Raw genomic sequence first — 15,000 nt, 5'->3', positions numbered from 1 at the left:
AATGAATAATGAATGCTAAAGAAACAAGCCGCAGTAACACTATCCTAATCCTTCAGCTATCTAAATGGTGTTGATACTTTTAGGCCATTGATAATTGCCCTTATGGAGTCTTGTATGCATAATGTGTAGGCACATGCACGCACACTTGCACGCATAACCAGGCAGACATCATCCAGTACATCCAGAATCCAGATGACTGTGTCAGCCTCTTAACAGAACACAGTCAGTCTGAGCAGGGCAGAGCAGCCTCCTGGGCACAGAGAGGCGGCTCGGCCCGAAACGTCCCTCCAGGAGTGGCGCTACCCTGACTGTCCAAGGGGCGACAGTGGCCTAGGCGGTAGAGAGAGGTCGTTTGGTTCGAGTCCGGCTTTTCCCAGAAGCGTGTCCAAGTGTCCTTAACCCCTATAACTGCTCCTGGGCAGATTGGCACCTTGCATGGTCGCCTCCGCCGTCTGTGTGAATGTGTGAGTGAATGGGTGAATGTGAGGTGTAAGTTGTAGAGCACTTTGGATAAAAGCGCTATATAAATGCAGTCCATAATCTTGCGACCAGAAGGCTGGCTGGTTGGATTCCCCCGGCTAAACTAGGAAAATCTGAGAGGAAGTAAATCCCTTCCACACTCCCAGGTATCACTCCCTCCCCGCTGTGGATGCGCTATTTGAACGAGGTACTTATCTTACTCCCTAAAAGCACCGGTGAAAGCTGCTCAACGGCTCAACCACAGTAGAAAACTGCTGTCGTAATGACCGGCTCCCAGGTGTGAATGTGAGTGTTTAACTACTGTGTGAACATGTAGGAGGACTTCGCTAGGAAGAAAGCAAAAAAGAAAAAGCAACATGTGCTCATCAAACCTACAGCGGGTAAATAAAGGTTAAAGATAAAGCTGTTCTTTTCAAGTCTAACCACTCTGCAGGCCGCGGGCGACGAGCTTCGTAAAACAATGCTCTTGTATTAATGACTTCAAAAACGGTGGTTGAACATTTATGGGACGTGGACCAGGCGCCTCCATGACGGAGATGCACCGTTAAAAGTGGATGATAAGTGAACGCTAACGGGCCTCAGGAGAGACGTGGCCGAAATCTTTATTAAAGGAGGAAACCCTTCTCTTTTATCCGTCAACAGAGACGGATCCCATCTGACCCCAAAACACATGTTGGCTTTTTAGTGAGACGGCCTGACAGCCAGCAGTGACGGTGACGCCGTCCATCACAAACAATACGCCCACACTTGTTCCTCGACAGAATATCACCATAGAAGTAAAAACAGGATTTGTATGAAGGAAAATAGCATTGAAAGAAAACGACTTTCTATTTCAATTACTCTGACGTGAATTTTGTTGTTGTTGTTGTTGTTGTTGTTGTTGTTGTTGTTGAAGCCATCTTTTCTCTTGGGCTTTATGTGGCAAAAAAAACCACATCCGCTTCACGAGGGGAAGGAAAGCGACAAGGATAACCGTTCTGGGAACAAAGTGACTTCACAGCGGAATCCGATCAACTCAATCAGCTGACGTGGCTGAACTTTTTGACAGTCAGTCAAATCGTGTTGTTGTCATTCTGGTCATTTCCTGCCTGACTGCCTCCTCCACCCCGGCCTGCAGTACAGGAAGTCAAAGGTAGGCGGCTGGACCACCGAGGCAGAGATGCAACAGGGATTATTATCACTATTATTATTATTATTATTATTATTATTATTATTATTATTATTATTATTATTATTATTATTATTATTATTATTATTATTATTATTATTATTATTATTATTATTATTATTATTATTATTGTTTTATTTAAAACATTTGATGCATTTATAGAATTTAAGTTTTCAGGAAAAAAATAACAGGTACAGTATAAACCACTCCGCCATCCACCCTAAGGCCTCAATGAAGATTTTTTTTATTAAATAATAATAATAATAATAAAAAGTTTAACACATTGGGCACCAGCCATTAGCCATATCCTTGTAGCTAACGCGCCAGGTTTCCATAGCATATTTTCACTGTGCGTCACTATGTTTGGAGAGCTATATCTATATTCTATATTATAGCTATGGAGACAATACTATGGTCATTTGACAGTGACTTTCTTCCGTCGAACGTGCAAAAAAGAGAAAAAATGTTCATGTCTGCGTGTTATCCCGTGGTGAATATTGTATAGTTTAGGAGTGATCCGGGATAATTCCTGAAAAGCTGAGTTATAGGGCGCTACGTGAATTCTGCTATAAGCGTTGGCGTTTCTTGCCTGGACACGCTGCTATTTCCAAATCAAATGTATATAATGGGGGGCGGCTGATTGGCGCAGTGGGCAAGGCGCTCGCCTCTAACGCAGGAGACGCTGGTTTCGAGCCCACCTCTCGGCGTTGCTACCGGCTGGCCGGTCGTTCATACTAACACAATTGGCAGTGTTAGAGGGTGGGAAAGCCGGTGGGTGGGGATTTGACGTTGTGGACAGCGACTCCTACAGGTCGGTTTGGTGACGCCGGTGCGACGGAAGCAGGACGTGACGGGGGCAGCGTGAGCCTCCCACGCGTTACTCCTCGCCACTGAGAGTTCGAGTTGCTGTGGTGAAAAGATGCGACAGGCTGCCTCCTCGTGTACCGGAGGGGACACGTGATGCAATGCTTCTATCCTCACTACAACCGACCTGTGGATGCATAGTCTAGCAACGTTCAAGACAGGGGAGGGAAGAATTGGATACACGAAATTGGGATGGGAGAAAAGTAGAAAATGGGGAGAAAAAGTGGATAAATTATTTTTTTAAATAATAATAATAATAATAATAATAATAATTCATTTAATTTATATAGCGCTTCTCAATAACCCGAAGTCGCTGAAATGGGTATTATGTTTCATCATGAATTCATGAAAGGGGGGGGGGGGGGTCGTTTTTTATGCTTTGATGGCCAGTAACGGCATTAGTTTTGAACACCACACACGCTGATCAGCTGGATCGATATGAAAACATTGTACATCAAGCTGGAATTGACGTCAGATAGTCCTTACCTTTGATCGGGGGTATTCCAAAAAGAATATTCCAATTGTCTGCTCGCGATTTCCAGTATTGGTGTCCATCTGGCCCCGGACATAATTTGGCACAACTTATGGATCGAGTGTGCTAGATGCGTTTCGAAGTGGTCGGAGGAAGCGATTTACTTGGCTCCGTCTAAATTCAGCGCCAGGAGGGGTTTACGTGTAACACACGGTGAGATATAAGGTTTCAAAGGGTGGGAGATACTGCCACCTAGCAGGATGCGGCCGGTATTGCACTTTGCTGATCTCAGAATAATTTCCTATGGTAACACCGAGGTCCGTGGATGAATAATGAATCAAAATATCGAATAAAAGAAAAAACGACCAAAGCTTGAGATATCTTGGGTCTGGCGCCCAACGCATAGTGATTTAACCCGAGATATCTCGGGTCTGGCACCGAAAGTGTTAATAAAATAATTATTAGATATAAAAGAAATATATATATATATATATATATATATATATATATATATATATTAGAGCTGGGCCGTTAACGGCGTTAACGTGCTGCGTTAACGCAATACTAATATCGCGCGATAATATAATTAACGCATTAATCAATTTTTTATTTATTTAAAAAAAAAAAAAAATTTTACCTTTATTTACCCAGGGTAGGTTCTCTGAGCACAGATGCTCTTTTTCAGGAATGCCCTGCTTCACATTCACACAGTTCCATTCACACCTGGGAGCTGCCCAGTACAACCACAGTTGACACCATTGGCCACTGAGCAACTCCACTGGAGCAATTGATTTGCATTGGCAGGGTTTGGCCCTGGCTGGCACCCAACGGGAAAAATATTATAGGCACTATAAGTAGACACCTCTACATAAAACAAGCTGGTCTGCCTGAGTGACTGGTGGAATAAGGAGAAATAGAGATTGGACTGATTGAGTCAAGCCATGTCACATAGTTCAAGTTTGAAATGCTTCTTTCTGTTTTGCTCCTGAGAGTGTGCTAGATACTGTACTGTACTGGTAATATTATTTATTTGTGTTAACTTCTGAATAAAACAACTTATTAAACACAAGTACATCTTATTGAACATTATTTTGATATTTCATTACCAATTATCATAGCAAAACAGCTTTTTCAAACAGTCTGTAATGTATTTTGGAAACGGGAGATGGGCTCATGGTGTAATGGGCCACCTGGCCTGAGAAACATAACGCTGCTGTCGGGCCAAAACCTCATAACTCCATTTATTGAATTTTTTTTTTATTATATAAATCAACTCTGTAGATCATCCTCATATGTGTGTGTGGGTTCTACAAAGTTTAAACAATGGGAAAGCATTAAACCGATCATCTGTCTAAACCTCCTAACTCTATTCACCCTCAAATCTGTGTTAGTTTTTTTCATCTGCTGAAAAGTTGGGTTTTTGGAGTTATGAGGTTTTGTCCCGACAGCAGCGATAAGGAGGAAAGAAAAAGTAAGGACTTACTTCTGGTCATTATTTGGGTAGAACACACATATTTTGATACTTCGGCAGGGTTTTTCTTTTTTTTTAGCCATTTTAATCTAGATTAATCTAGATTAAATCCAGGATTGCAGATAGATTAATCTAGATTAAAAAAATTTATCTATGCCCACCTCTAATATATATACATATAGAAAAGTAAGAGAGAAAACGTAATACAGTTGGAGTCAATTCCAACTAACGTTATATTATTGGAATGACATGTAGCCTACGGTACATTGTTTAGCAGTGTTTAGAATAAGACCATTGTACAACATCATGCATCCCATGATCCAACTGGCTACTTCATGTGTATGTCTGATGTCATGATATAAAGTGAAGGGTATGCTGTCCACAAATTCTATAACACATCTATCCCCGGAGATATTCCCATTATATCTCCTCCAGCCAGGGATTTAACACTGTTCCACCTCATACGCCTCATTTCCTCTCCTTGTCTGTGTAATCTCCTTCTGAGGATGCACACACCCAGGCCCTTATTCTAGTCCACAGCCAGCAAATGCCAGGGTTGGCTTGGAGGGTTACTGGGACTCCACAGTCGCATCCCAATTTGTACAGCCTGGTTTCTTGTTTCTGTTTGTTATTGATGTAGCTGTGTTATTAGGGCAGACACGGAGCTGGGGACGTACCTGGTATCCACTGTACACTGTGTCTTTACAGAAACATAAAGCAGAGAAAATAGGACAGGAAGGTATGATAGAGATAATATAGGCCGCTGTAGGCTCTAAAATCCATGCAGTGATGCCATCAGTATGCATGAAGAGAGGAAAGAGAAACAGCCCAGACTGTCGAGATACGTAGATAGAGCTATCAGGTGGAGTGCTGACAGCTCAGACATGTCATATTTTATGTGTGTGTGTAGTGTACTGCATGTTTGCGTGTCTACTCTGCGTGTGCTGTGCATGTGTGTTTGGATGTATGCATGCTTTCTTTGTATGTATTAGGGCTGGGTTCATTGATTTCCCGATTCTGAATGGATCTTCATTTGAATGAGCGATTATCAATTCATAATCCCGAGATCGTTTTTTGAATTTATTTGTATTATTATAAAAAAATTTCATCCCCCACTTTAGTCGTTATGCCAATTCCCTTCCTGGTCGTCTCGTGTCCAGATCTCGCACAACATGTTTGAATCTAAAAACATGGATCAAGTGAAAGCATCACTCAAGTCACCGTCAGGTGAAAAGGCAGATGTCTGGTTGCATTTTGGATTTAAAAAACATGGACGACAGACAGAGAAGAGCTGGACAAAAGCAAAGCCATTATTGGCCCTACCAAACTTCCAAATATATTACTGGGCTGCGAATATTAAAATTTACATTATAAAAAAGATGGCAGAATTCAGTACTGTATCTACAAAACCTTCTGTTTAATCATCTTCCCTTTATTCATTTGCTTAGATTTTTCAGGTCTGGTCAATTTTAGCATGGTGTTATTCACAGTCAAAGATAATAATTTTTTTTTTTTAAATAGAATTGATATTCTCCTTTGGTTCATTACAATTTACTCAAGCCTAGTAACAGACACACTATTTCTGACACTGATCCATATATGTCCCTAGATTCAGATACCAAGAACATGCAAATGGACCATTTAAAAAAAAAATGTTAATGTTTATTCTACGTCCTTATGGAATGAGTGACGTAAAAAAAAAAGTTAAAAAAAAAATATATTATTATAATTTTTATTTTTTATTTTTATGGATGAAAGAGCCGCACATTGACGGGCAAAGAGCCGCATGCGGCTCGCGAGCCGCGGGTTGGCCACCCCTGAACTACATGATACATCTGCCCCTGACGCTCCTGCCTGTTTGCAGATTGAAGCTAGTTCTACCGCTCACTAGGGATGCCCCGATCACATTTTTGCCACCGATACCTATCGTCTATGTGCCATATCGGCCGATACCGATCGTTTTTGGTTTTATAAAAAAAAATATATATATTAAATATATAATATTTTTTAATTTTTTTATAAAATATATATATTATATAATCATACTTGTAGTTGTATTATCTGCGAGACATCGCCACCACGCAACAAGTCAAAATGCTCGCTATCTGCAAACAGCTCCACTGTCTGTGTGCATACTCGAGTAGCCTCGAGCTGCACCCAGGATTCTCCGGCGCTGCAGCTGGACTAGGGCTGGGCGATATAACGATAACGATAAATATCGCGATATATTTTAATAATCGATATCGAATATCGAAATAAAAAAAAAATCGAAAAATCGTTTTTTTTTTTTTTTTACCTGCAACAGGGCAGTTTTAAAACCAGAGACAGTGGACAGACTTGTCTTTCTTGCCTGCAACTTAAAGTAATGGCTTTGCTTGTCCAAATGACAATACTGACCAAATTCAGATTTCTTTTTCTCTTGTCCATTTATTTTGTTTGCTTTCTAATTTAAAATACATTTTGAAACCGTCTGTACACAGTAGGCTATGTGTGCTAGCAGAACTAGACTCCAGTCACGAGTCACAGTGCACATGTGCGGTGGTTTGTCCACCAAAAAAGCGCCAAAAGATCGAAAATAAACTAGCAGAGCCAGAACTGTTCAACTCCTCTGGAGCCACAGCCAGCAGAGAAGCCGGTTTACTTTAGCTTTTAAACCAGCTGCAGCCTGAGAACTGGGCCCCGTTCCATGTACCTGGATAACTGAGTTAGCCGGATAACTTTAGCTGGATAACTGGGTTAGCCGGACTTTCCGGTTTCATGTACGTGGATTTTCCAGATCACCATGCCAACAGATCCAAAAGTTTGAGCCTGCTCGAAAGCAGAGTTCAAGTTCAAGTTAGCCCGATCACGCAGAGCCACGCCCCCGCAAAGAAGTGACAGCTCGTTTCCTGAAACTATTCCCACAGTCTACGATCTGCATTATACCATTCTGAATTACGTTTTTGTGCTCCATTCTTCCAGAGGGGGCTTTTGAAATGTAAAATAGACCCAAAATGCTGATATTAAATTCACTTTGTCCTAAATAATGCACGTTATATATACCGTGGCGACGGTGGCGCTCGCTCGTGCGATGTACACAAAAATGTGGTTATTTTAATTGTAACTGGGATTAAGATGTCTGATGAGATGCGCTGTTTGACGGATTTGAGAAATTGAATGAGCCGTTGACGTCACATGAATGAATGAGGATAAAAAAATAAAACTTCATTCAAAATAAGGAATATTCTAAACACGGGTCTCTCGTTCATTAATGTATAAACAATGAATTTATCCCATCTGGCACAGTGGCCCAGCGGTAGTGCTCAAGCCTGCCAACCTTGCGACCCGGGTTCAAATCCCGGTGTTTCCAATATGATTTTTTTGAATATAATATTAATGATTATACGCCAAAGTAGCCTGGTTTTAAGTTAAAATATTATAAATCTACATGCATTGAGGATGTCATTCTTTATATAGCTCTCAACGTGCACCAAATTGAATTATTCCTATATTGCAAAAAAAAGGAGACGACTAGGGTCTTGAACCCCGGTCGTCCGTGTGAAAGTCAAAAGAACAACCCGTTAGACCACATTGGAGATAAGTTAAAGATTGACTATACATCAATCAATGGGCAAGAGGGCCGTATCGTAATTCTGTATAACAGTTATACAATTATTTTCGCTAGCAAGATATCATTTGATTATTCAATCCAGCAGGCAAGTTTAAAGAAATATAATCTGATTGATTGAGGTAATGAGGGACTTAGAATTAGCCTATAGATAACGCATTTAACTTGTCGGCGAGGCGATTGAGCCGTATTGCAATCTGTCAATAAAGTCTTAAATCAATTAATCAATCAATGCCGTTGAGAATCAGGGTCTCTGCCATCGATACGTGCTGGCTTTTCACCTAAAACGGCCGCGCGCATTTAGCCTGACTCGCAAGTCTGGCTTGAGTTAACGAGACTGAATCCACCTTTGTGAAACAGGAAAATCCCGGCTTCGAACATCGGGTTAACTGAAGCTGGATAATGGACATATTGATCGACTTAGTTGAACCACGTACATGAAACAGGGCCCTGGAGTGTGAGGGGATGTAACACTAAAGATGGCGGCAATGACAAAGAATTGCTGCAAAATAAACATACATCTGTTGTTAAAAAAAAAAAAAAAAAAAAAAAAATTATACTTATAACAATTCGATAATTATTGATATCAAGAAATAAAATAAAATTATCATATCGTTATCGCGATATGATTTTTTTCCATATCGCCCAGCCCTAAGCTGGACCCTATTGGTATACTCTGCTTTGGTCAAATCACATTCAGCATGACCTCAGCTAGCCCCTTTCGTGACTGCGATGCAAGCCAGGGGCTCGAATACGCATCGAATCAATGTTATAAGACATTGATATCAGGAGCTATCTGTAGCTACTGCTAGCCGGCTAGATAACGTTAAGACAATGCCTCAGTGAACTATTTAGTTTACTGGGTCATTTCATATAAACAGTGAGCTAACGTGAGCTAACGTTGGCTACCGAGCTAACGGAGGTATCATGCACTCGACTATTGCTGGAGCATTTGTTGATATCAGGAGCTATCAGTAGCTAGCCAGCTAGATGCCGTTAGACAATGCCTCATGTATTAAACTAAAAGTGAATAGTTGACTGGGTAATTTTGTTTAAACAGTAACGTTAGCTAGGTAGCTAACGTTAGCTCACAGAGGTTGCATGCACTAGACTAGAGCAGACTATTGCCGGAGCCTCTGTTGACACGGGTCTGGGAGGGGCAGGGGGAGGAGGAGGAGGAGGGGGAGGAGGGGGAGGAGGGGCTGTGCGCTGCAGCTCTGTGTGCCTGAGAGAGAAGTCAGCGAGTGAGAACTCTGCTAAGAATTGGATCATGTTTTTCTATCGGTTTTCACGATCGGCGAAAATAAAGCATTATCAAAATTCACCGATCTCATATTTATACTGAATATCGGCCGATACCGATCGCTGGCCGATCGATCGGGGCATCCCTACCGCTCACATTTCACTTTCTGCTCTTTTGTGTTCTTCAATTCCCCTGCACTCTCCCCAGGCCTGTCTGAATCCTGTAGTTTTGCACTCCTTGAAAATTTGGTCCCAATTTAGGAAACGCTATGGTTTAGTCGCTATGTCTACTTATGCTCCAATTGCAACAAACCACCTGTTCCCGGCCTCCCTCCTAGATAATGTATTTGATAAGTGGTTTAGAAAGGAAGTTTTGAGCATGAGACTGGTGTATGAAAGCAACATATTTATGTCATTTGATCAAATTAAATATAAGTATGCTCTACCAACGCATCACTTCTTTTGTTACTTACAAGTTAGACATGTTGTACGTAGTCAGTTTACTTCATTTCCTTCCCTGCCACCAAATACATCTCTGGACTCAATCCTGGAAACGAAACCTGAGATTAAGGGAACAATGTCTAGGCTTTATACGGCTATATTTGAGATGGAGGACTCGTCACTCTCAATAATAAAGGGGCACTAGGAAAAGGACTTTGAAAGAGACATATCAGAAGATGTGTGGTCAAGAATACTTAAAAATGTTCACTCTTCATCTATTTGTGCGAGACATGGGCTTGCCTTATTCAATTCAAGATTGTACATCGGCAAAACTCCTATGTCCAAACTCAAGCTGTCAAGAATTTCCCCTGAGGTTAGTCCTACTTGTAACAGATGCAAACAAGCCCCGGCCGGTCTATATCACACATGTTGGTCGTGTCCTAGCCTAGCAGCTTTCTGGTCCTCCATATTTGAGCTCTACTCAGAGCTTGCAGGTCGGGTGCTTGAACCATGTCATTTTCTAGGACTTTTTGGTGTTCTCTCTTGGGATTATTATCTACCAAAAGCACAGTTGAACTGTATTGCTTACTCTCCTCTAGCAAGGAATCTCATTCTTTTGAACTGGAAAAACGATCGTCCTCCCTCATTTGGCAGGGGGATTTGGGATGTTATGTATTGTTTAAAAGTGGAAAAGATAAAATACACAATGCAACATGTTAGAGGGTTCCTTGAACCATTTATAGCATTGAATCGAATCGGAAATCGAACCGATTTTGGACCTTGTGAAGCGGAATCTAAATGTTTTGGTAAATCAGTGGCGATATAACCAGCCCTAGTATGTATGTATGTAGTATGTTAGTGTGTGCTATGTCTATATGTGCATGTTTGCATTCCGAAACCTCACAGAGGCCAATACTAGAAACCTCACAGACCTCCATAAAAGGAGCCACATAGTGTTTCGTACACATTTCAACTGGGCATTCCCAGATACTTCAGCTATGAGGTCACTACTGTACTGTACAGTATGATGATGAAAAAAAAATAAAACACATCAGTTTAAAGGAATGCATGGTTTTTCTAGTGTGTGCTGTAATTCTCCAGATAAGAAGTCACTCTGCTCTCTCATGCTGATTAAACCATTTCCGCTGATGAGGAAACGGCCTCATGCTAAGTGGGAGCACTGGGGGGCTCGTTTTATAGCTGTTTATCAGCCTTTAAGAAGCTTTCCTTCTGATTTACAAATTAATGAGCATTTATCCATCACTCATGCTACCACTTCCGCGTAAGACAACGCTCCTTCGCTGAGAAAGAGGCCGATCTCCGCGATAAGCGTAGAGTCCATGCGTGCCTGTGTGTGTGTTCATGTGTATTTGTGTCCTTATGTGTATTTGTGTGCTTATGTGTATTTGTGTTCTAGTTTCAAGTTTCTTTATTAGTTGTCATACAGAAATACAGAATACTTTGCATGAAATGCTTCTTTCTGTTTTGCTCCTGAGTCCTGAGAGTGTGCTAGATAATAAAAAGATAGTATAAAATAGAAAGTCAAGTACGTAAACAAGTGTAAACAACAAACATTTTCAATATACCTATATACAGTATATGTACAGTATATACAGTGCAGGTGTAGAAATGGTGAGGTATTTTTAAATGTAATATTATTTTATTTTATTTACAGCAATTTCATCCTTCAACACATTCCCTGCCACTGGTTATATCCATCAATATAGCCAGGCTGCCACCACTCTAAGCCTATGGAGATGTTCACCTCCTTTGCAGGCTATAACTTTTTAAATTGTATTGCTAAATTGACATTACTATGGCCCATTCAACATCGATTATCTATCGTTCAGGATGTAGGAACGTTATACTTTTTCATTCATAGATTCATACAAAAATACCTTCTAGAATATAAGTATGTTTTTGTCGTTTTCTGCAGTAATTCATAGAACGTGAGTTATAGGCATAAACGCATATAGATTATCAATTGCCGTTTATTCCCGATACACGCTATATTAAAAAATGCAACTGTATATGATCCTATACGTTATGCGTCATCATGCGCGGATGAAAGGGGGGGGGGGGGGGTCGTTTATAATTCCGTGATCGTCAGTAAATGCTTTATGTAGTATGGGTGATATATTGATCAGATCGGTTTGCAGTGAAATGAATAAACAATTGGGCTGAAAATAGCGTCAGCGTCCTCTTACCGTGCGTCAATGAGACTGGCGGTGAAAGATCCCAGGTATAGGACGTCGATCGCCTAGGTCCATTTCCGGTTTGTATGTCGCAATAAACGCCGAAATCATATCGATTATTACGTTTATAAAGCGATCGATATGTACTATAGTGTCTGTCGGGAGCCTTGCGACAATATCTGACGGCCGGTTGAATTTAATCGACGCACAGCAGCCATATCCTGTTTACCAGTGTAACTCGCCCGACCATCCACCAGGCGGCGGTATTGAGACGTCGTTGTATTGAGCCGTAGGGTCCAGCTGCAGCGCCGGAGGTGTATATATGAATTATGAATGCCATGGCGAAAAAATGTAATATTGATCTCAATATCGCTGTACAGCGTGGTCTGGTGGTCAAAGCATGGCGGGCAATAACGTTTTAAAGCGTTTCCGGCGGTGGATGTGTTAATGATGTTAATCTATCTAGTTTAGGTGCACTTGAGTTAGTTCAGCTGTGCCTGATCCCCATCCTCCCAGGCTTTTAAAACACCATGAAAAGTGGACACGTCGCCAAAATAAGATTTATCGAGCGCTCCTCCTGTCTTTCCCAAGTATTCAAAATGTCCTTAACTGCTACATTGCTCTGGTCTCACTAAAAGCACCTGAAAGCCCCAAACGAAAAACCATAATTGGTGGTTTGCATACCGTCAGACATCCCATGAGGCTTTGCTCGAAAGGTCGCTGGAAGGCCCGGGGATCTCCGCACCAGTCTAGGAGCTCTGTGGCCGCCGTCTGGAAGTTGGCTGGGTTCTGTAAGTGCTGCACAAACAAAGAGAGACTGGGCTTAGAAACAACGGGAATTAATTCACATTAAGTACAAATGGGAAAAACACTGAAAACAAACTAGTCCTGTAGCCTGTCCCCTCCCTGTTAACCCCCTGTAGCCCGTCCCCTCCCTGTTAACCCCCCTGTAGCCTGTCCCCTCCCTGTTAACCCCCCTGTAGCCTGTCCCCTCCCTGTTAACCCCCTGTAGCCTGTCCCCTCCCTGTTAACCCCCTGTAGCCTGTCCCCTCCCTGTTAACCCCCCTGTAGCCTGTCCCCTCCCTGTTAACCCCCTGTAGCCTGTCCCCTCCCTGTTAACCCCCTGTAGCCTGTCCCCTCCCTGTTAACCCCCCTGTAGCCTGTCCCCTCCCTGTTAACCCCCTGTAGCCTGTCCCCTCCCTGTTAACCCCCCTGTAGCCTGTCCCCTCCCTGTTAACCCCCCTGTAGCCTGTCCCCTCCCTGTTAACCCCCTGTAGCCTGTCCCCTCCCTGTTAACCCCCTGTAGCCTGTCCCCTCCCTGTTAACCCCCCTGTAGCCCGTCCCCTCCCTGTTAACCCCCTGTAGCCTGTCCCCTCCCTGTTAACCCCCCTGTAGCCTGTCCCCTCCCTGTTAACCCCCTGTAGCCTGTCCCCTCCCTGTTAACCCCATGTAGCCTGTCCCCTCCCTGTTAACCCCCCTGTAGCCTGTCCCCTCCCTGCTAACCCCCTGTAGCCTGTCCCCTCCCTGCTAACCCCCTGTAGCCCGTCCCCTCCCTGTTAACCCCCCTGTAGCCCGTCCCCTCCCTGTTAACCCTCCTGTAGCCTGTCCCCTCCCTGTTAACCCTCCTATAGTATGTCCCCTCCCTGTTAACCCCCTATAGTATGCCCCCTCCCTGTTAACCCTCCTATAGTATGCCCCCTCCCTGCTAACCCTCCTATAGTATGCCCCCTCCGTGTTAACCCCCCTGTAGCCTGCCCCCTCCCTGCTAACCCTCCTATAGTATGCCCCCTCCCTGCTAACCCTCCTATAGTATGCCCCCTCCGTGTTAACCCCCCTGTAGCCTGCCCCCTCCCTGTTAACCCTCCTATAGTATGCCCCCTCCCTGTTAACCCTCGTATAGTATGCCCCCTCCCTGTTAACCCCCCTGTAGCCTGCCCCCTCCCTGTTAACCCCCCTGTAGCCTGCCCCCTCCCTGTTAACCCCCCTGTAGCCTGTCCCCTCCCTGTTAACCCTCCTATAGTATGCCCCCTCCCTGCTAACCCTCCTATAGTATGCCCCCTCCGTGTTAACCCCCCTGTAGCCCGTCCCCTCCCTGTTAACCCCCCTGTAGCCTGCCCCCTCCCTGTTAACCCTCGTATAGTATGCCCCCTCCCTGTTAACCCTCGTATAGTATGCCCCCTCCCTGTTAACCCCCCTGTAGCCTGTCCCCTCCCTGCTAACCCTCCTATAGTATGCCCCCTCCCTGCTAACCCTCCTATAGTATGCCCCCTCCCTGTTAACCCTCGTATAGTATGCCCCCTCCCTGCTAACCCTCCTATAGTATGCCCCCTCCCTGCTAACCCTCCTATAGTATGCCCCCTCCCTGTTAACCCTCCTATAGTATGCCCCCTCCCTGTTAACCCTCCTATAGTATGCCCCCTCCCTGTTAACCCTCCTATAGTATGCCCCCTCCCTGTTAACCCTCCTATAGTATGCCCCCTCCCTGTTAACCCTCCTATAGTATGCCCCCTCCCTGTTAACCCTCGTATAGTATGCCCCCTCCCTGTTAACCCTCCTATAGTATGCCCCCTCCTTGTTAACCCTCCTATAGTATGCCCCCTCCCTGTTAACCCTCCTATAGTATGCCCCCTCCCTGTTAACCCTCCTATAGTATGTCCCCTCCCTGCTAACCCTCCTATAGTATGCCCCCTCCTTGTTAACCCTCCTATAGTATGCCCCCTCCCTGTTAACCCTCCTATAGTATGCCCCCTCCTTGTTAACCCTCCTATAGTATGTCCCCTCCCTGCTAACCCTCCTATAGTATGCCCCCTCCTTGTTAACCCTCCTATAGTATGCCCCCTCCCTGCTAACCCTCCTATAGTATGCCCCCTCCCTGCTAACCCTCCTATAGTATGCCCCCTCCTTGTTAACCCTCCTATAGTATGCCCCCTCCCTGCTAACCCTCCTATAGTATGCCCCCTCCCTGCTAACCCTCCTATAGTATGCCCCCTCCCTGTTAACCATCGTATAGTATGCCCCCTCCCTGCTAACCCTCCTATAGTATGCCCCCTCCCTGTTAAC

The 15,000-nt window shown here is 43.8% G+C and overlaps 1 protein-coding gene across 1 annotated transcript in view; it reads right to left on the bottom strand.

The window, feature by feature from the left end:
• The window catches only part of LOC311233973 (zinc finger MIZ domain-containing protein 1-like), a 297,273-nt gene that overhangs the window by 73,232 nt on the left and 209,041 nt on the right, over nt 1-15,000 (bottom strand). Inside the window, exon 4 of the mRNA XM_084321040.1 lies at nt 12,625-12,738. Within this exon, the coding sequence (XP_084177166.1) occupies nt 12,625-12,738 (114 nt within the window). The remainder of the gene's footprint in view (nt 1-12,624; nt 12,739-15,000) is intronic.

This window comes from Notolepis coatsorum (assembly GCF_963971535.1).
Source record: "Notolepis coatsorum genome assembly, chromosome: 9".
Lineage (NCBI taxonomy): Eukaryota > Metazoa > Chordata > Actinopteri > Aulopiformes > Paralepididae > Notolepis > Notolepis coatsorum.
Note: the sequence above shows the minus strand (reverse complement) of the source record. Positions and strands in the feature narration are given on the sequence as shown.